At 44.0% G+C, this 22,937-nt stretch overlaps 1 protein-coding gene across 9 annotated transcripts in view; it reads right to left on the bottom strand.

Annotated features, from left to right (window-relative positions):
* Nucleotides 1-22,937, bottom strand: part of mast2 (microtubule associated serine/threonine kinase 2) — a 275,716-nt gene that overhangs the window by 78,335 nt on the left and 174,444 nt on the right. For all 9 annotated transcript variants that reach the window (XM_039812498.1, XM_039812499.1, XM_039812500.1 and 6 more), the window contains one exon: nt 12,656-12,747. In XM_039812498.1, the coding sequence (XP_039668432.1) occupies nt 12,656-12,747 (92 nt within the window). The remainder of the gene's footprint in view (nt 1-12,655; nt 12,748-22,937) is intronic.

Here is a 22,937-nt window from a genome sequence, read left to right as displayed (position 1 = left end):
AGAAAAGCCCTGAAAGACCTCGACCTTCACTACTTCATGACTGAAGACCTGAAAGTCAAATTGGAGAAGACGAAGGGAGAGAAGGAGGCACTTCAAACTGATGTGGAGACTCTAAAGACGGAAATTCATCAGGAAAGACAGATGCTCGCGGTTGGTAAGACCACCAACGTGATGTTGGAGAGCAATCTGGAGAGTGAGAGGGCTCGAGCTCAGGAGCTGAAGGAGAAACTGAGCGAGATGGAGGAAGCTCTCCAAAAACAAGAGGAGGCGACAAAGGAGGTCCTGGAAAGATCCCAGGCTTCCCACAGAGCCCAGCTGGATGAGGCTCTGCAGAGAGCCTCGTCCCAGCTGGGAATAATATCCAACAGGCTGCGAAAAGCCCTGAAAGACGACCTTCGCTCACTACTTCATGACTGAAGACCTGAAAGTCAAATTGGAGAAGATGAAGGGAGAGAAGGAGGCACTTCAAATTAATGTGGAGACTATGAATACGGAACTTCGTCAGGAAAGACAGATGCTCGCGGTAAGTAAGACCAACGTGGAGGTAGAGTTGGAGAGCTATCTGGTGATGGAGACGGCTCGAGCTCACGAGCTGAAGGAGAAACTGAGCGAGATGGAGGAAGCTCTCCGAAAGCAGGACGAGGGAAAGACAATACTGGAAAGATCCCAGGCTTCCCTTAGAGCCCAGCTGGAGATGCAGGACAAAGACAGCAAGGACCTCGTGTGTGCTCTGGAGATGAAGTGTGAACATCAGCTGGAGAGTGAGCGTGTGCTATGGCAGCAGGAGAAAAGCTCCCTGCTGGAGGAGAGAGAGAGAACCAGAGCGTCCTGTGTGGCTCAGAGTGACCAGCAGAGCTTTGGGAGTGACTGTCTCCTGGCTGCTCTGAGGAAGGCTGAGCAGCAGCTGGAGAGTCAGCTCCAGGAGTGGAAGGAGGACAAGTCATCCCTCCTGCAGGCCACAGAGAGACTGAAGCTGAGTCAACAGGAAAAGGAGCAGGAGTGGGAGAGGACCGAGAGCACCCTGAGGTCCCAGCTGGTAGACCTGGAGAGCCAGATGATGGAAAAGCCTAAGAAGAAGAAGAGGTGGTATAGAAGGCTTTTCTCTGGCTGAGGATAAGTAAATGCATTTTGACTTGTACAGTCTGTCTGTCTGTCTGTCTGTCTGTCTGTCTATGTGTGTGTGTATGTGTGTGTGTGTCTGTGTCTGTGTGTGTGTCTGTCTGTCTGTCTGTGTGTGTGTGTGTGTGTGTGTCTGTTTGTGTGTGTGTGTCTGTTTGTGTGTGTGTGTGTCTGTTTGTGTGTGTGTGTGTCTGTTTGTGTGTATGTGTGTGTGTGTCCATTTGTGTGTGTGTGTGTGTCTGTGTGTGGGTCTGTCTCTGTGTGTGTGTCTGTGTGTGGGTCTGTCAGTCTGTGTGTGTCTGTGTGTGGGTCTGTCAATCTGTGTGTGGGTGTGTGTGTTTGTGTGTGTCTGTCAGTCAGTCTGTGTGTCTGTTTGTGTCTGTGTGAATGTGTGTGTCTGTCTGTTTGTGTATGTGTGTGTGTTTGTGTCTGTGTGTATGTGTGTGTATGTGTCTGTCTGTTTGTGTATGTGTGTGTCTGTTTGTGTGTGTGAGAGTGTCTGTTTGTGTGTATGTGTGTGAGAGTGTCTGTGTGTGTGTATGTGTGTGTCTGTTTGTGTGTATGTGTGTGAGAGTGTCTGTGTGTGTGTATGTGTGTGAGTGTCTGTCTGTCTGTCTGTGTGTGTGTGTGTGTGTCTGTGTGTGTGTGTGTGTGTGTGTGTGTCTGTCTGTCTGTGTGTGTGTGTGTGTGTGTGTCTGTGTGTGTGTGTGTGTGTGTGTGTGTGTGTGTGTATACAGGGCGTGTGATGCGTCAGGTCAGTAGTGTTGGAGTAGTAGAGCCTGTAGCTCCATGCTGCTTCTGCTGGCCCCTCTCTACTTCCAGCTACTGCCCCCGGTAGCCCTTAGTTCTCAGGGGTGAGAAGAGGAGCCGAGTGCGTGAGCCTCCTCAGCCGGTACATAGCCTCTCCACTGCCAAGATCTCGTACACGCCTCCCCGTGGCACACACGGTAACTGGTCCCTCGTGGCTCCAGGCTAAGTTGTACGGGATCTCGGAGCAGCAGTGGGCCCCAGAGACGTGGCATGCAGGTCCATCGGTGAGTGGAAGCACCCTGATGCCCGTCAACCACTGTCCCAGCTATGGGTAAATATAATTATAAGGGTAAATAGCCATATGGGTAAATAGCCCCAGCTATGGGTAAATAGCCCCAGTTATGGGTAAATAGCCCCAGTTATGGGTAAATAGCCCCAGTTATGGGTAAATAGCCCCAGCTATGGGTAAATAGTCCCAGCTATGGGTAAATAGCCCCAGCTATGGGTAAATAGCCCCAGTTATGGGTAAATAGCCCCAGTTATGGGTAAATAGTCCCAGCTATGGGTAAATAGCCCCAGTTATGGGTAAATAGCCCCAGCTATGGGTAAATAGCCCCAGCTATGGGTAAATAGCCCCAGTTATGGGTAAATAGCCCCAGTTATGGGTAAATAGCCCCAGCTATGGGTAAATAGCCCCAGTTATGGGTAAATAGCCCCAGCTATGGGTAAATAGTGAAGACCACAACGGCTGGGAAGGCAGAAGAAGGCAACCCCAGAGCCACGTGGGTTAACTCGGGGGGGTACAGTGGCTAGGGGGGCAAACCCCGAAGACAAACCTGCACCTGGGGACAGGCACAGGCGGAGTCCAACTGCCCGGACCACCGGCAGCCCCCCCGCAACTCCTGCCAGACCAAGGTCGTCACGGGTTCCCTCATGCCACTGGAGGTCCATCTGGTAGGAGTGCAGATGGTGGGAGTGAGGTCTGCCCACCCACACCCTCACCTTAACCCTCACCTATGCGCCAGAGAAATGTCTTCTATCTGTTAAAGCCTTTCATCTGAACCAGAAGACACATGCTTTTACACCAAGTACAGCTGATAGTTAAAGGCCGTAAATACATCACAGTATATTAGTTTTTTCCACAGTTTGATTTCACTAATGGAGCTCAGCGTAAATTCTTGCAGGAAGACTTCTCAACTTAATCACATTTCTCTCTCTTCTAAACTGAACAGCTGTTAGAGGCGTTCACTTATATCTAACCAATCAGAAGCAGCCTTGAATTTCACAAACCATTCACAGCATGACATCCCTGTTTTAAACCTGTCTCTCTCTCTGCTCAGGTCTTCATCACGCACGGCTCCTGGTTCCTCCTCCGGCAAGACTGCCGTCTGCTCCTCGGTTCGGTCTTCGGGGTCCTCACACCACCATCAGTGTCCAGACTCCATCGGGGGATCAGCTTCTGGCTTTCTGACCCCCTAAATATATATAATTTCATAATGACGGAGTCTAATGTCCAAAGACTGCAATCGTACAATAAATCTTGCATATCTAAAACGAAGTCTGTCCTGATTGAAATACATCTGACGAGTGCTGTTGGAAACAGAACCTGTCACAGGGCTAAAAGTCAGGTTTCACTTGTACACACTTATTTATGGTTAATTTGACTCATTTTGGTTCTTATTTATATATATAACTCGTGCCAATATACAGCTGGACTCCCACCACATTTTTAAAGGTCCCATGACATGGTGCTCTTTGGATGCTTTTATATAGACCTTAGTGGTCCCCTAATACTGTATCTGAAGTCTCTTTTATATAGACCTTAGTGGTCCCCTAATACTGTATCTGAAGTCTCTTTTATATAGACCTTAGTGGTCCCCTAATACTGTATCTGAAGTCTCTTATATATAGACCTTAGTGGTCCCCTAATACTGTACCTGAAGTCTCTTTTATATAGGCCTTAGTGGTCCCCTAATACTGTATCTGAGTGAAATAAATTGTCAATTTAGTGACGATTTTTGCTAGACCGCCTATATTTGAAATCTAAAGAGTTAATTTCTCGCCTAAAACGTTGTCAGACGTGAATTTAGTGATGAATAAGATGGCGAAAATGGATAAAATTGTCCCGATGTTGGCCTGTCTATGTACCTGCTATGGGTTGCTACTCCCTCTTATGACGTCATCACCCAGTTACTGTAAAAAACATGCTACCGTTGAAGAAACCCCAATAAATGTTATTTTAACGCATTTTAAGACAGAAATGTTTAAATATATACATATTGAGCCCTTTATTTACATATTAATTGGTTGTGGTGGTTAACCTGCACTTTACACTTTAAAAGGTATTGGATAGTTTGAATAAAAGTAAAAAAATGTTTTATTGTGGTAAATGCACGTTTAGTAATCAAATAATAGGTAGTTGCTGAGCGCACATGGTTATTGGAGTTAGAGAAAATGGCGTCCCAAAATGGCGCCTACTTGTGTGTACTGCTCTTGTGCAAAGACAACCATCTTTTCCTTTCCATATTTCGTAAAGTATACATTCTTTGCCATATTTTAGGAATCATTAGAAATCACTACATTCATACTGTATGTTCAAACATAGACAACCTGGTATCCCATAGCAACAATAGAATCAAAGATGGCATGGAATAGAATCAATAACCATTTGGATTGGAAACATAAGAATACATGTTGTTGTCGTCATAACGACCCTTGTGATGTTGTTGAGAATCTATGGATACTGGGACCCATTTCTGACTCAAATTCAGCCAGACAAGCAGCAGTTTGTATCAGAGAGGCATTTGACTGACAATCTACATTGCTAAAGGAGAAGAGACACTGGTCCAGCAGAATACTACGTTCAACATGGAATTCAACGGCAGAGAGATCGAACCGCAGATGAATTTCTACCTGAGTTCACTTGAAGAACAAGCGCGGTGTGAGCTGAAGGACAGCGAGGCGAGGCTCACCCAGAGTGAATGTGAGGGAAGAGTCCAGCTGATCGTCAGAGAGGACTTGCTGGCCGATGTCCTCGATCAGCTCCAACAGCAGAGAGAGGGCAGCAGTTGGAGGCGTGAGAAAGAGCTGATGCAGAGGGAGATGAGCGACCTGAAAGTTCAGCTGGCTGAACGTGTCCCCTCCCCACCCAGGGAATCAGAGTTTCTCAAATCCCAGCTGGGGAAAATCAGCAGCAGTCTCAGAAAAGCCCTGAAAGACCTCGACCTTCACTACTTCATGACTGAAGACCTGAAAGTCAAATTGGAGAAGACGAAGGGAGAGAAGGAGGCACTTCAAACTGATGTGGAGACTCTAAAGACGGAAATTCATCAGGAAAGACAGATGCTCGCGGTTGGTAAGACCACCAACGTGATGTTGGAGAGCAATCTGGAGAGTGAGAGGGCTCGAGCTCAGGAGCTGAAGGAGAAACTGAGCGAGATGGAGGAAGCTCTCCAAAAACAAGAGGAGGCGACAAAGGAGGTCCTGGAAAGATCCCAGGCTTCCCACAGAGCCCAGCTGGATGAGGCTCTGCAGAGAGCCTCGTCCCAGCTGGGAATAATATCCAACAGGCTGCGAAAAGCCCTGAAAGACCTCGACCTTCACTACTTCATGACTGAAGACCTGAAAGTCAAATTGGAGAAGATGAAGGGAGAGAAGAAGGCACTTCAAATTAATGTGGAGACTATGAATACGGAACTTCGTCAAGAAAGACAGATGCTCGCGGTAAGTAAGACCAACGTGGAGGTAGAGTTGGAGAGCTATCTGGTGATGGAGACGGCTCGAGCTCACGAGCTGAAGGAGAAACTGAGCGAGATGGAGGAAGCTCTCCGAAAGCAGGACGAGGGAAAGACAATACTGGAAAGATCCCAGGCTTCCCTTAGAGCCCAGCTGGAGATGCAGGACAAAGACAGCAAGGACCTCGTGTGTGCTCTGGAGATGAAGTGTGAACATCAGCTGGAGAGTGAGCGTGTGCTATGGCAGCAGGAGAAAAGCTCCCTGCTGGAGGAGAGAGAGAGAACCAGAGCGTCCTGTGTGGCTCAGAGTGACCAGCAGAGCTTTGGGAGTGACTGTCTCCTGGCTGCTCTGAGGAAGGCTGAGCAGCAGCTGGAGAGTCAGCTCCAGGAGTGGAAGGAGGACAAGTCATCCCTCCTGCAGGCCACAGAGAGACTGAAGCTGAGTCAACAGGAAAAGGAGCAGGAGTGGGAGAGGACCGAGAGCACCCTGAGGTCCCAGCTGGTAGACCTGGAGAGCCAGATGATGGAAAAGCCTAAGAAGAAGAAGAGGTGGTATAGAAGGCTTTTCTCTGGCTGAGGATAAGTAAATGCATTTTGACTTGTACAGTGTCTGTCTGTCTGTCTGTCTGTCTGTCTGTTGTGTGTGTGTGTGTGTGTGTGTCTGTGTGTGTGTGTGTGTGTGTCTGTGTGTGTCTGTCTGTGTGTGTGTGTGTGTGTGTGTGTGTGTGTGTGTGTGTCTGTGTGTGTGTGTGTGTGTGTGTGTGTGTTTGTGTCTGTCTGTCTGTGTGTGTGTGTGTGTGTGTGTGTGTGTCTGTTTGTGTGTGTGTGTGTCTGTTTGTGTGTGTGTGTCTTTGTGTGTGTGTGTCTGTGTGTGTGTGTGTGTGTGTGTGTGTGTCTGTCAGTCTGTGTGTGTCTGTGTGTGTGTCTGTCAATCTGTGTGTGGGTGTGTGTGTGTGTTTGTGTGTGTCTGTCAGTCAGTCAGTCTGTGTGTGTGTTTGTTTGTGTCTGTCTGTGTGTGTGTGTGTCTGTTTGTGTCTGTTTGTGTATGTGTGTGTCTGCTTGTGTCTGTGTGTATGTGTGTGTATGTGTCTGTCTGTTTGTGTAGGTGTGTGTCTGTTTGTGTGTGTGAGAGCGTATGTGTGTGTGTATGTGTGTGAGAGTGTCTGTCTGTCTGTTTGTGTGTATGTGTGTGAGAGTGTCTGTCTGTCTGTCTGTGTGTGTGTGTGTGTGAGTGTCTGTTTGTGTCTGTTTGTGTGTATGTGTGTGAGAGTGTCTGTGTGTGTGTATGTGTGTGAGAGTGTCTGTGTGTGTGTATGTGTGTGAGAGTGTCTGTCTGTCTGTTTGTGTGTATGTGTGTGAGAGTGTCTGTCTGTCTGTCTGTCTGTCTGTGTGTGTGTGTGTGTGTCTCTGTGTCTGTCTGTGTGTGTGTGTGTCTCTGTGTCTGTCTGTGTGTGTGTCTCTGTGTCTGTCTGTGTGTGTGTCTCTGTGTCTGTCTGTCTGTCTGTCTGTCTGTCTGTCTGTCTGTGTGTGTGTCTCTGTGTCTGTCTGTCTGTCTGTCTGTGTGTGTGTGTGTGTGTGTGTGTGTGTGTGTGTGTGTGTGTGTGTGTATACAGGGCGTGTGATGCGTCAGGTCAGTAGTGTTGGAGTAGTAGAGCCTGTAGCTCCATGCTGCTTCTGCTGGCCCCTCTCTACTTCCAGCTACTGCCCCCGGTAGCCCTTAGTTCTCAGGGGTGAGAAGAGGAGCCGAGTGCGTGAGCCTCCTCAGCCGGTACATAGCCTCTCCACTGCCAAGATCTCGTACACGCCTCCCCGTGGCACACACGGTAACTGGTCCCTCGTGGCTCCAGGCTAAGTTGTACGGGATCTCGGAGCAGCAGTGGGCCCCAGAGACGTGGCATGCAGGTCCATCGGTGAGTGGAAGCACCCTGATGCCCGTCAACCACTGTCCCAGCTATGGGTAAATAGCCCCAGCTATGGGTAAATAGTCCCAGCTATGGGTAAATAGCCCCAGTTATGGGTAAATAGCCCCAGCTATGGGTAAATAGCCCCAGCTATGGGTAAATAGCCCCAGCTATGGGTAAATAGTCCCAGCTATGGGTAAATAGCCCCAGTTATGGGTAAATAGCCCCAGTTATGGGTAAATAGCCCCAGCTATGGGTAAATAGCCCCAGTTATGGGTAAATAGCCCCTATGGGTAAAGCCCCAGCTATGGGTAAATAGCCCCAGCTATGGGTAAATAGCCCCAGTTATGGGTAAATAGCCCCAGTTATGGGTAAATAGCCCCAGCTATGGGTAAATAGCCCCAGCTATGGGTAAATAGTGAAGACCACAACGGCTGGGAAGGCAGAAGAAGGCAACCCCAGAGCCACGTGGGTTAACTCGGGGGGGTACAGTGGCTAGGGGGGCAAACCCCGAAGACAAACCTGCACCTGGGGACAGGCACAGGCGGAGTCCAACTGCCCGGACCACCGGCAGCCCCCCCGCAACTCCTGCCAGACCAAGGTCGTCACGGGTTCCCTCATGCCACTGGAGGTCCATCTGGTAGGAGTGCAGATGGTGGGAGGGAGGTCTGCCCACCCACACCCTCACCTTAACCCTCACCTATGCGCCAGAGAAATGTCTTCTATCTGTTAAAGCCTTTCATCTGAACCAGAAGACACATGCTTTTACACCAAGTACAGCTGATAGTTAAAGGCCGTAAATACATCACAGTAGATTAGTTTTTTCCACAGTTTGATTTCACTAATGGAGCTCAGCGTAAATTCTTGCAGGAAGACTTCTCAACTTAATCACATTTCTCTCTCTTCTAAACTGAACAGCTGTTAGAGGCGTTCACTTAAATCTAACCAATCAGAAGCAGCCTTGAATTTCACAAACCATTCACAGCATGACATCCCTGTTTTAAACCTGTCTCTCTCTGCTGCTCAGTTTTTCTCAGGTCTTCATCACGCACGGCTCCTGGTTCCTCCTCCGGCAAGACTGCCGTCTGCTCCTCGGTTCGGTCTTCGGCTCCTCACACCACCATCAGTGTCCAGACTCCATCGGGGGATCAGCTTCTGGCTTTCTGACCCCCCTAAATATATATAATTTCATAATGACGGAGTCTAATCTCCAAAGACTGCAATCGTACAATAAATCTTGCATATCTAAAACGAAGTCTGTCCTGATTGAAATACATCTGACGAGTGCTGTTGGAAACAGAACCTGTCACAGGGCTAAAAGTCAGGTTTTCACAGCTTTAGGATAGGAGTACATGTTTCACTCAGGTTAAAATATTTTTCAACTTGTGCGAACTCGTCTTCACCTAAATTTACGCCAAAAAGAGCAACTTGTCTTTCTGCATCCTGTCTCATGTTAAGGGGGGAATGGTGAGGCTTTGGCCATAGATACATTTCATACCGCTGAGCAATAAATGATGACAGAATACTGATAATCGCAGCAGTTTTTAAAAACTGATGAGCACTCACAGCTGTTGCCGGAGAAAGGAAATAGAAATAACATTTTCTCTATAAAAGCTGACAATTTATTAAACTATAATTGCTGCTTGGTTAGCGATTTTCTCTGAGAACGTTCCGCCAGTTTGTGGGTATTTTGCCATTGCTGGTCACTTTGCGTCTGGCTCCATGTCCTCTCTTTGACCTAGCTTCTGCCTTCAAACTTGATTTTTGGCCGATGTCGAAGACCGTGTCTGTTCTATTGTATTTCACAGAGTATGCCTCTATTTTGGGGAGAGCCTCAAATGCAGCGTTATGGTCAAATGGTTTTGAGCTCCGTGGTGGCAAACTGTTCACGTTTTTAAACGTTCATGTTTATGATGTTGACTAGGGTCTCATTGTAATTCTTGACCATCAAAACATAGAGAGAAAACAACAAGAGATATGATGGAGTGGTGATGGCTCAGTGGATATGACCCATTCCTTTGGTGTGGGAGACCTGGGTTCAATTCCCACTCTGATACATCAACCAACGTGTCCCTGAGCAAGACACTTAACCCCTAGTCGCTCCAGAGGCGTGCCACCTCTGATATATAGCAATTGTAAGTCGCTTTGGATAAAATCATCAGCTAAATGACATGTAATGTAAAATACATAATTTGGTTATGGCGGAATCCAAATGGCCGCCACAGCTGTCTAGAGGCTTTCATTTATGTTGGGCGTAGTATGATTGTAATCGTTCATCAAAACAGAGGGGTAGACATCATCCGTTAGCAGTTGAATGTTTTGTTCAGGAGATATCATGCAAAACACATCATTTGGCTATGGCGGAAAGTAAAATGGCTACCGCGGCTGACATGATGTTGAAAGAGCACTACCCACTGAGTAATTGTGCCAATTATGGTGCTTGTATCCACATGTGAACAATTTCCCTAAAAAATGGCACTTTCACACATCAGCTCCACTAAACAGCATGTAGCTAAAGACTCAGAGGAGACTAGCTGATCTTTTCAAGACACCATGGACCCTGCCGGTGTCAGAGTTATCAGAGAAATAACACCAAACGGGACTTGATGGTGCATTCAAGTGCAACTCGTAAGCTCAACTTGGGGAGACTGATCAGTCCGACTACCTTTTCTGCCGACGGTCGGCCGTCTGGTCGGTGTGTAAGCACTTTAAAGCCATTACTCATCATAATGTGCCTTTTGCTGAACTCAAACCACTCACTAAGACTTCATCTGGGTTGACGGTCAATGCGTTGAATATGAATGCATGTAAATAACTATTACAAAATAATCATAACCAATACATAACATTGCAACTATTTACAACACTTCTTTACAGCCAAACTTGAAGTTGTCAACGAGATGCAGCGATGAGTTCCAACAAATTGTTGCAGCTCATTTTGCTTGTAAAGAAGAGGACCTTTTGGTGGTTCGATTGACAGTGAGATACACCTACCGGTTCACATGAAAGCCTAAACCCCTACACACTTCAACAGTGGCCGGATTTAAGAGTTGTTTTAGTGGGACTGAAAGGCTTAATACACATTCTTTCACGTTAAGTAGGTTTGTACATGTATTTCATTTTTAAGAGGTCAGAAGAACTTTCTGGAAAAAATCAAGTATCAACAAAACCACTTAGTCCAACAAAGTGTGTGTGTGTGTGTGTGTGTGCTGTGACTGACAGGTTGGTAAGTTCCAATATTTCCTGAGCAGGAAATGAGAAGTGTGCTACTGTCAGATGAGCAAAACACACACACACACACACACACACACACACACACACACACACACACACACACACACACACACACACACACACACACACACACACACACACACACACGAGAAGCGCTCTCTCTCTCTCTCTCTGAGACAGATATGATTGTCGATATTTTTCCATCTTTCATATCCATCCTGCAGTCTTTCTCTCCTCCAATTCAGTCCCTGTCACCAATCCATTTCACTCTGTCCCTCCAATCCATATTTCTACTCTGTTGCTCGCTCCCCTTCAGTCACCATCAATCAATATCACTGTTGTTTATCTCTATTCCATCTTTCCCTCTTTACATTTGAAGGGTGTGGGTGGTGGTGGATTTGGTTTTGTGTGCTCGTCTTACACGCGTTGTCAAGAGTGTTCGACAAAAATCCTGTCAGCGCACATTTCATCTGTCATCTGTCATCTGTCTGTGTGTGTGTGTGTCTTAGCGGGTTTCAAGAGTCAGAAATCAATAGTTTCTTCAATCAATCTGTTGATTTTCTTTACCATTAATAATCTGTAAAATGTAAAATCACTGTAAAAAAATTCCAATTAAAATTTCACTTGCTCCAACAGCCCTGTAAGTATCAATTTGTCCCGAGCTGAGTTTATGTGATCTGTTTATACCCGCAATCAATCCATTCAAGATGAGCACATGTTGATAGTTTTATGACATTCTACATTTACAGGGAGACATTGAAGTCAACAGCTGAATGGAGAAGGGCAGAGCTGGAGGCCATTGTCACTCAAACAGACACCCATAAAATATATCAACCAATTCAAGTCTCTTCAAAAATCTGGACAATCTGAGGGACCGCAGCCTTCAGTATGTCGGCCCGTGCATTAATCCAGGCAATCAACTATCTCGCTGTGCTGCCTTCAGTGTGCAGTCGGAGCTGATAATTGAGCTTTGCTGGTGTGTGATGGTAAACAACACGACTTCATGTAACACGGCTCTCCTGCTGTTACTTCACAAGCCTTTAGGCAGATAAGGGAACAAAAGAACATTGCAGTAGAGACAGGTGACACAACATCACCTTCAATTAATAATGATTCTTAAATATATTGTCAGGTATTTATCGATGGTGTGTAAAGAGGGTGATGTCTATGTGTCCAACACTTTGGTCCAGAGCGAGCCATCCAGACTAGGGCTGGGAATCGCCACCAATTTGCAGAATAAATTTGATTTTGATTCACAAGGTCCTGGGACAATTGCAAAAATCTACAGCTCCCTGTTCAGATGCACCAATCAGGGCCTGGGGGGTCTAACTGCATGTCAATCACTGCTCACTTGTCGATGAATTTTTTAGCTAATTCCTGGATCTTTACAATTCTACCTACAGCACCTTTAAGAACTGACCCCAAAGCAATTACTTTAATGTACTTTTTATTTAACATGAACACACTACAGCAGTCAACACTAGAAAGTGCAACTCTGCAGTCTCCCTCGCCAAAATGCAGCCTAACTTTTGGAGCCTTATTTAGCCCCCTTCTCGACAAGCTAGCCATTTGGTCTTCTAGTTTAATAATATACCAGAGACAGAGAGGATGATTACGACTTTTATTAAACGATATTGGAGCATTCCAATGAAAATCTATTTAAATCGGAAAGATTTTTTTAAAACCCAGCCCTAATCCTGACAATTGCCGGGCAGATTGCTTTCAAACATTGTGGATATTAGTTGTCCCGAGGGCATTAATACGTTTAATGTTGTGAGGCTACATCTTTGTTAGATGAATCAGTTGGCTAAACGGTTATTTTAAAATCACAGCCCCAGTTGCTAAAAAACTACTCACATATCATTACTTTTTAAACTGCTGAAAAGGATACTGCGCAAGTGTGTGTGTGTGCGTTACCTGTGTGTCCATGCAGAGGTGAGTGTGGTCGTGGCAAGGTAGGGGAGGTGCTGGATGTCACAATAAGGCTCTTCCTGTTGCTCGTGCGACAGCTGAGGACAAAAACCAAACGCAGTTCAGTGAATTCATTCAAGTGAAGATTTTAAATCGTTAAACAATTGTATCATTTGCATAAATCTGTCACAGCTAGCATTTCAAGGAGCTTTGCAATGAACCAAACAGATTTTGGGCAGCTGGCTTCTCTGAATGTAACCGATCATTCGCCGATTAGGCTATCGATTATTTTCTCAATTAATCGATTAGTTGTTTGGTCTATAAGATTTCAGAAAATGGTGAAACAATGTAGATCAGTGTTTCCCAAAAGCCCTAGATGACGTCCTCAAATGTCTTTGTTTTGTCCACAACTCAAAGATATTCAGTTTACTGTCACAGAGGAGAGAAGAAACTAGGAAAATAGTCACATTTAAGAAGCTGAAATCAGACTCAAACCGATTTGGTTGGGGATTCATTTATTGGTTGACAACTAATTGATTAATGATTGCAGCTCTACTTGTCAGACGCACATTAGGAAAACACACTTTCACCTCACTCACTCTCCTGAATGTAAAACTCTAAAGTCATTAGTACCGTTTCTTAATATTACCAAACACCCACCCCTCAGGGATAGGAGGTATCCACTCTGTCCGTCAGACACACCTGATCACACACACCAGACAGTGTACGTATGTGTGTGTATGTTGTGTGTATGTGTGTGTGTGTGTGTGTGTGTGTCTTTCAGACATGCACTCCTGCTGAAATCACAGATGTTACGGTTTCACTGAGGCGAGAGTTCACACACGGTCTGTCCTTCACAACAGAGGACAGTCACAAACACACACAGCTGCCAGCACGCCACACACAGCCAACGGTCACGACTATGTATTCAGTTCACCTTGAGCAAGACTTTAGTTTTGTCTACATTTACATGTAGATAGAGAGTCAGAGGAATAATAATGATACAGAGGAGATGAGGCACTCCATCAGTTCCTAATAGAAGGAGCTGAACAACCGGGTACGGAAGCCCTGAATGGACAATTACTGTAATTTGTCACAGAGCTTCAAGTGGAGACAATTCCAAAGTCCCTTTAAACACTGACATTTTAATAACACAATATTCATAGAAGATGCTGCCAGCTCTCTACTGCAGCACAAACCTTTATAGACAATTCCATGGCAACAACATCATTTTATACTTAAAAAAATGCTTGCCTAAGTATTTAATCATCATTTGTATCTGTTGTCTGCTGTTTCATTCAGGCAAATCAATGCACCCGTAAACTTGTTTTTAAAGCTTGGTCATGGGAAAACTAAGGTTTATTAGAGCTGAAATAATGTCAGGCATTATGTTCAGACTATGTTACAGCACACTCGTTTTCCTATTGGTCGCCAGGCTGAGGTAGGTGGGGCTTATCCGTGTCATAGAGCTTACAAAGCGGAAGTGAATCAGACAGACAGTCGCGGGAGAAGGGACATGTGTTGCTGAGAGTCGAGTGACTGGAGCTTTTCCTCTTTCCCCCCATCAAGTTGTCTTAAATGTCTACAAATGAACTATCAACAGAGTGTCAACGCTGATTGACGCCACACTGTATGAATGGCGCCACAGAGCCCAGGACAAAGGTAAGCCACTTCATCCTTCCTTTCAGGCTGGCCAACAGAGTATTTATGTAGTACTCTGTAGATTAAAACCTAGTTAACCAAGCTTTGGAGCTCCTAGACATGTAACGATAATATTGAGTCTTCCCAGAGTTGTGGTTATGCCGTGACAACTAACTTGCTTTTTTCTTTTCAGTGATATGAGCTTTGTGTGCTTCAGTTCCTTTGGAGTGGTTTATTAGAAAACATCAACCCAGGCTCCATCGCTAATGGCTGAACAGTCATTGTGAGCTGGATCCTGCAGTGAAAAGGCTCAGCTCCCCTCTGGGCTGAGATGACTGTGCGTTTGTTGTCTGTACATGTATATATGTGTATGTGTGTGGGTGTGTGTGTGTGTGTGTGTGTGTGTGTGTGTGTGTGTGTACTGCTGTAGGAATGATGCTTGAAGACAAAAGAGCAAACTGCTTTAAAGCTGTGACATGCGTCCCCAGGGAGAAGGGAAGAGGAGGAAATGAAGCGACAGTCTTCACACCTAACAGCTCCAACACAAGCACAGGTCGGCCTCACAGGATTTTCCCAATTTGTTGCTTTCTCTGAAGCGTGTCCGTAATGACTGGAGGCGAGGCTCGTTACACTCGGAGGAGATGACAGATGGAAGAGGAGGCTGTGATGAGGCCTCAAGGTTCACTGAGAAGTCTTTTAAAAGACACACAATTCTACAGTCCCAAAACACACTGGCAGAGTATGATTAAGTGTAAACCATCACACCTTCAGTGTCCACTGTAATCACTGTATCTAGAAGGTGTTCCCCAGGGATCTACTCTGGGTCCTGTTCTTTTCATCACATATAATGAGGACATTGTACCACACCAATGAAAGGCTCTACGCTGCTGACTGCACAGTCTTATATTGTAACATCTATCAGCATGGCTTCTTCACTTTAACAGTCTCCAAAGAACACCTTTTAAATCTGAAACTGACTTTACAAGCGGACAAAATGATTTGTATTGCAAGAACATATAAATATCACAATTTCCAAACTGTCAATGTGAATTGCACTTATTGATAATGTCTATGAATATAAATATGCACAGTGTTTCCTTTAGGATTTTTTTAGCAGTGGGGGCAGGTCCGCATCCCCATGAAACGGTCCTGACACTTCGCTGCAACACAAACAAATATATTTATTCACCTCTATTCATACACACAATGAGGCATATTTTCAGTTGTGATTGAACTGTATATTTTGAGTTACTATATAGGCCAACTTCGATCTTGACATATAGGCTAAGCATTCTGTAGCAAATAACAATAAACCCACTATTAATTACATTATCTCAATGCAGTGTAACTACTTCAGTATGTAAATAATGCACCTCAAATACAAACGTGGGCGAGGGCGTTCAGCAATCGCTAACGAATCAACAGCCACGTGTAATTTAGCTCGCAGGTGAAGAATACAAACAACGAAAATCACCAGTTAATTTAAATTTGCTAGACCAGGATTAAATGAACTGAAAACAGAAGTTATACGACTTGCAGTTCTCAAGGACGTACACACACGATCTCAACTGGCTAGTTATCCTCGTGTGTCCGCGCTATTCTCCAACATACACTCTAACAATGCAGCCCTATTTCTGATACCGTGGGGGGCAGAATTGTTGCCGTGGGGGGCCGCCACGGTCAAATCAACATTAGAGGAAACACTGATGCACGTGAGCATTTAGATTTAGGTGACCAGATGAAATGGGTATAATTTGTGACAGGTGAGTTGGGGGTGGGCGTGGTAGTCTAATTTTAAAAACAAACAAAAGACAGAATTTAGCTTTTGAGCCAATTCTTAATTAATAGATAAATAAGGGTAAACCAAGAAGAGCGGAGAGTGGCGTGCTGTGGATAGCACAACTATTTGGAAAATCTCATCCCTTTAGTATTTTGGTTTAGTTTCTGTCTTTGTCTATTTGTTAACCTAAAAGAACTTAAACCATGTTCAAATAATGAAGGAAATGGGTTCCCTTTAGGACTGTATTTTGTGAAGAAATGGGCACGCACACTTCTGACAGGCTCTTGCAGTGCCGGCAGGTGTCTGCGCACTGACAGCATGTGTGTGTGCGTGTGTGGTGTTAATTGGCCCATCACACCCGCTGGCTGTAATTATGTAGCTGTGTAGTGTTAGTGTTTCTGACAGGCCGATCCCGCCTGGATGATCACAAGACACGAGAAGCGATTAGGGCTGAAATATTTGCTACAGTCAAATGATCAGCGAGACGTCTCTGTTTTTGGAGCTCTTCATCTTTGCCGTTTGTGTGCACTTAAATTCCTATATTTGTGTAAACCATTCTGACTTAACGATTAAGTAATGTTTGGCATCAGAATAAGGTTTAAAAAGGTAAGGGTTAGCATGTTTGTGGACAAGTACATGTGTGCATGTGGGGAACATTAGGTGTTTGATCTGGGTGTCTAATTCATATTCCCACCTGGCAAATAACTTCTGCATGTGATGTAGATAGGTCATGCTGTGTCTCTCTCTCTATGTGTGTGTGTGTGTGTGTGTGTGTGTGTGTGTGTGTGTGTGTGTGTGTGTGTGTGTGTGTGTGTGTGTGTCCTGCCATCTGTTGAGATGTGCAGCATCAGCAGTTTTGAGCGTAGCATGTGGTCTACACACACATACACACACCTGTACATATGAGGGATGAGCTGCCAGGTTGGATATCCAGTGATGTGTGTTCAGGGAATTTCTTCATCTTTCACACGCGCACACCTCTAATGGTATTTACCTCTTCTGAATTTTCCGACAAGTGTGATAGCATTCTGAACTTTGCCTGAACTTATAAAGCTTTGGTACTTGTGTTTACACATTTCTTTTTAAAGACATTTCCTCGAAAAGAAACTGCTAAAATCTGAAAAGACTGACAGAGATCCATTTAAACCCTTTATGGTCCCCTGCAGACACATCTAAAATTTTTGCATATCAGCATCTGACCTGCTGTGTGATGACTAAAAGACTCTCTAGCTTACACTACTCATGAATTGGAATTACTGGGAGTGTACTAATTAAACTCAGCTTCCTTTCCCCTATAATACTGTAGCTACCAAATAGGAAGCGAGAAAGAAAGAATATAAAATAAACCTATATAACTTAACAATTACATATCAGTTCCTTTTTATGAAGTTATTAGTAGGGCTGGGTTAAAATAACCTATTCTATTTATACAATCCCGAATCAATCTTTTCATATAGCCTTTTCACCATGGATGTATAACCCACAACAAACGTTTTGGGGGTTAATTCTGCATTAAATTGCATTAAAATAAATATTTGAGCATTTGCCTTATGCTCGTGCAATTTAGCTGGCTTCTTGGGCGTGGACTCCGTTTTAATGCTAGGAAGAAGATAAAGAAAATATTGGTATCATATGAAATATTATGATATAATATCATATATGAAATATATATAATATCATATATATAATATAATAATATAATATCAGATATAATATCATATATGAAATTAGACAATCTTCCATTTGGTTCCAACAATGTCATGAAAAACGTGCTCTGGTTTATTGGCATTTCTTTAAACCAATCACAAGCGTCTTGGGCGGTGCTAATCGCTGCACGGAGCCACGGTGCCTCTGCCAAATAGCCTCGGGAAGGAACTTGTTTTGGTGGAACGTGTGTACGTTCAAAAGTAGTTTTAGTCGTGCAACAGAAAACTCAGATTGGACAGATAGTCTAGCTAGCTGTCTGGATTTACCCTGCAGAGATCTGAGGAGCAGTTAACCGTAGTCCTCAGAAACCCACCGGAGGTTAGAACGCCAACACAAAGACAGAGGAAGGGGACGGACATCCGGCCGAATTGAGGGACATCCGGTGGAATTTCCGGCGGCAACGGAGCAATCTCGGAAGTGAAACGTCGTCAATATAGACCAAACATTATCTCACTGTATACTTGCTTCTGACTTTCATAGACAAATGTACTGTACCTGCTGCAGCATTTTCACTCTTTAAAAGAAACTGTGCTTCTCTAGCTCTTTATTCCCCTGCAGGCATTTTGGATCCCTGCTGGGAAACATGTTTCCATTATAGAGAACTGCCTTAAGATACCATTTCTGTGCGAGTGTGTGTTTGTGTGTGCGTGAGAAGTGGGCTTTTGAGTGCCTCTCGTGGCAATCAAAACAGCAGCCTGTCAGGTAGCAGCACAGGTACGGAGTGCTGCTGCTCAGTTTCATTTCTTTCTCTAGCTGAAGCAGCTTTTATGACCAAGACGTCGGATGAAATAGGTCACTCTTTTTATCCGAGCGAGGATGTGAATCTAAGAAGTCCTTAACGTTTCCCCCTTACTTGCACAAAGCACTCCCTCTGAGCGGTCCACCATAGTTCAACATCATGGGAAATATGCTTATTTGCTTTCTCTCCGAGATGAGATTAGACGATCAATATCAAACTCATGTAGCAGCCTGGCTCTGTGCAAAGTTTGAAATACACCTCCTAACACCTCTAAAGCTCGCTGATTACCACGCTGCATTTCACTTCTTCAATCTGTGCGTGAACAGAATTGCAACGTTTTTGTAAAATTTGTAAAACGTCAATTGAGGCTGAGGGATGGAGTTGCGTGCTGAACTATTTCTCGCTGAAAAGTCGGTGCAGAGAGTGCGTGCGGCTTGTCGTCACAGTCAGGTTGCCAGGTTTGATACCATCGTGTCCGTACGGAACCTCACAGACCGACTGTATCTGCTGGGCTGCGATACAGGCGGAGACGCTGCGCAGGTTACACTCTTTATTAAGACGTAGCTTCGACCAGTCAGTAATAGGGCTGGGTTAACGCTCCTGTTGTCCTCGGATCAAGTCTGACCCCTTTTCAAAGTTTTCTATATCAGAAATGTGGGTTTCTTTCAACTAACATTGAAAAGAGTAGGGCTGGGCGATATGGAGAAAATCTAATATCACAATATTTTTGACCAAATACCTCAATATCGATACCGCAACGATACTGTAGTGTTGACTATCGGTGCTTTCACAAAATATTTACACAATGAGATTTTTCATAAATAACCATCAGTAATGTGGATATAATGACTAAGTGGGTAAAGGCAAATAATAGAACAACAGTCTGGTAAGTTCAGAAAATGACATCACTTTACTGTAATGCAGCCTTTAAAACCAGGAAAAGACAACACTTATGTCACATTACGATATTCATTCATTCTAGAAAAAAGCCTAGAAAACAGCAGAATTAAGCTTTGAAAATAGCGTCAAACAAGGCACTAACAAGGTTTTAAAAAAACGACAAAAACGTAAACAAAAATCCCTGTCAAAAATGTTGAAAAAAGCATCGAAAAATGTGTCGAAAACGTGAAAAAAGTCTTCATTTTAAGTTTTGAACACAAGGGTTAAAATAATAATCGATTCTCTGAAACAAAATCCATCTGGGGCAACCTCGCTTTTACGGTCTCTCTTCAGCTGTTCTTATAAAAAGGTAAAAGCCCGAAAAAAATTATCTTACAAAAAAAAAAAAAAAAATCAATCTTTGTTAGATTCTTCTAATCACATATCACGAATTAACCCGGTGCATTAAAAAAACTATTTTGCTTCTTGCTTGTTCGATTTACAGCAGAAGTTCTACGAGAATCTCTTTAAAATCCCATAAAAATTGGTGTTGTAAATGAAAATTCCTTGTTGTCGACTCGGAAACATAATTGAATCGGGACCTTGTGAAACGCTATAGAATCGATTCAGGAAATCATTGGCGATACCCAGCCTTAGTGCGTATACAAACAAGCTACAACAAGTCTTCATGCTAAGCTAATTCAACCACATTCTGACTGTAACTTCGTTCCTTAACACACAGACATGAGATTGATATTGATCTTCTTAACATACTGTGTATATATAAGATATCACTGTTTGTCTTTTAGAGATTTGCGATGATACACTCCTATTTCGTTGTCTACATTATTAACTTCACGTAATTTGTCATTCAAATCTTACAAAACAAGGTAGTAAGGTTTTGTGGAATTGCATAGGATATTCCACAATTTGAGGTTTGTGGGATTTACGCACTTCAGTAAACGGCAGAAACCAGAGTAAAAACATAAAACTGGCAGGTATGTTGCAGTGTTTGCATATGTGTGTTTACTCGTGTTTTACCTGTGATGTGAGCAACGGCATATAACCTCCGAATGTAATAACTGTGGAACTGTAAAACTCATAACACACACGTGCACACACACAAACACACACACACACACACACACACACACACAGAAGCAGACATACAGGGATGTGATGTCGATAGAGCCGACAGGAGAGATGCTGGAAAACTAGCGATGAGCAAACAGCTGGGCGGGCGTTAAACTGAACTACCTGACACTGACATAAACACACACACACACACACACACACACACACACACACACACACACACACACACACACACACACACACACACCAGACAGCAGGCGAGTGTATGTGGATAACATCTACAGCTGAACTCATTTCCCACAGTCCACTCAATAATGTCGGTCTGAGGGTTACAGCCACCACAGGAAATCAATGTGACAGCCCACACCAGAGTATGTGTGAGTGTGTGTGTGTGTGTGTGTGTGTGTGTGTGTGTGTGTGTGTGTTTCTTCGTTAAAGTCACTGGTGTCTCCGCTGTGAGTTAGTGTTAGGAGCTCCGTGGGTTAAGGAAAAACTCATCACAAACAAAAAGAGAGAGGCAAGCGTGGGTCTTTTTCCTTCTAAATGGGACGATGACAACATGCTAATGCTAATACGACTACTGGAGACTTTTAACCTCAATGCTTTTCTTTTTTGGGATGAACAGAAATGTGTATCAGAAACATCAAGTACTGACAGCTGTCATCAATCATCTGGTTAGATTTACCATCTTAATCTTTCGGATTTAAATCAAAGTTTGGACTATTTTAGACTGATTTTTAATTCTGATCAGTTCTTTTGCAGCTGCCTGCGCTTAGGTTAAAATTTAACAATTACGAATGATGTCTTCTTTTATTGAAAGAGAATTCCTAGTTCCTATTTAGTCCAGATGTTATTTTTTGATATGTGACAGAACGTGATGATCATGGTAGGAAGAAACTCCCCTAAAAACACTACAGTCTAGCTGAACTGTAACACCTAAAGCACACGTGTCAAACTCAAGGATTTTAGGAAATCCGGCCCCTTACTAATTTTGATCCGGCCCCTATCTACATTTAGGTTCACAATACATTTTGGCCCACCTACTTTTTGTCACTTTTCACAACGTGTTTTTGATGCTTTTTCCAACCGTTTTTGGCATTTTCTTTGACATTTTTGTCGACCAAACTGTAAGAGAAAGAAATTTGATTTAGGCGTGCCAACATCTTAGTTAAACATAATCTCATTTTCTAGTGTGGCCCTTAGGGAACTTGAGTTTGACACCCCTGACCTAAAGGATCCTTACAGCCTGCTGTTTGTCGTGTTCTTCAGGAGGTCATGTCTGCTCACGGGGGAAACTCCGACACACAAAGCCTCCATATGTCACTTTTTTTTGTCAAATTTTTAAAATTATTTGGTGGATTCTTTTTCTTCCTGCATTTTTAAAGCCTTTTCTGACATTTTTGTCACTTTTTTCAACGTTCTTTTGTCATTTTCCTTTCTCCAAATCTGATTTATTTTACTTGTGAAGAACGGAACCATCCACGTTATTTTCTTTGACAATTAGGTTGAAAGGAACCCAATTATTATTATTATTTTTTTAAATAGGTCAAATTTGACTAGAGGACAACAGGAGTTAAGATTTTGGGAGCCGCTTGCATCAGCCTACCACTATGCATCAACATCCTTCTCTGTGTTAATGTCGTTTATGTGCAATCTTTGCAGATGTTTATGTCTTGCAGCGACCTGCGATGATTTCAACACTTGTGGGCATCCGGTCAGCGACAAAAAAATAGAGGACAAGCTATGTCAGGAAGCACATTACGTCGACAAGACGCACACTCCTAACTGTTTGCGGTGCAGACCCAATGTCCTCGTCTTCAACCGAATGCAATCTAAAAATCTAACCGGACAATCTGTATTTTCATGATGGCATACAGAAAAAAATATATGAAAACTTCTTGCATTAGAAAATGAGCCTGATGGGTGGAGAAGCCAAAAACATGTCTGTGGAAAGACTTCGTATGTTTGAGATATCTTACAGGCAAGGTCAGAAAACAGCAAGAGAAGTGATGGGTGGATGAAGAATGACTAGACTTCACATCTGAATGTGATAACTGGTGTTAAAACGAGTCTCTCTCTCTCTCTCTCTCTCTCTCTCTCTCTCTCTCTCTCTCTCTCTCTCTCTCTCTCTCTCTCTCTCTCTCTCTCTCTCTCTCTCTCTCTCTCCCTCCCTCCCCCAACCCTTCAGGTCACTCTTTTTCTGTGCTAGCAATGAATCAATGTTGTCCTGATCACAGCCCAACACGAGCTGCAACCTCCGTCCACTCCAAACCAAAAACTGTTGCTATGCCGGAGTCGCTTCGCAACGCTTTCCCCTTTAAAACCACCGGCGAGGACAACAGGAGGCGAGGAGAAGGCGCGGGGAGAAAATTGCTGCTTCAAAGTGAAAAGTACAGCTCTGTCTCTGCTTCTCTTCTGTTACTAAGTGACAGGAGAGGAAGAGGAGA

Source organism: Perca fluviatilis, chromosome 9 (genome assembly GCF_010015445.1).
Source record: "Perca fluviatilis chromosome 9, GENO_Pfluv_1.0, whole genome shotgun sequence".
Taxonomy (NCBI): Eukaryota; Metazoa; Chordata; class Actinopteri; order Perciformes; family Percidae; genus Perca; species Perca fluviatilis.
This window is presented reverse-complemented; position numbering and strand designations above follow the sequence as displayed.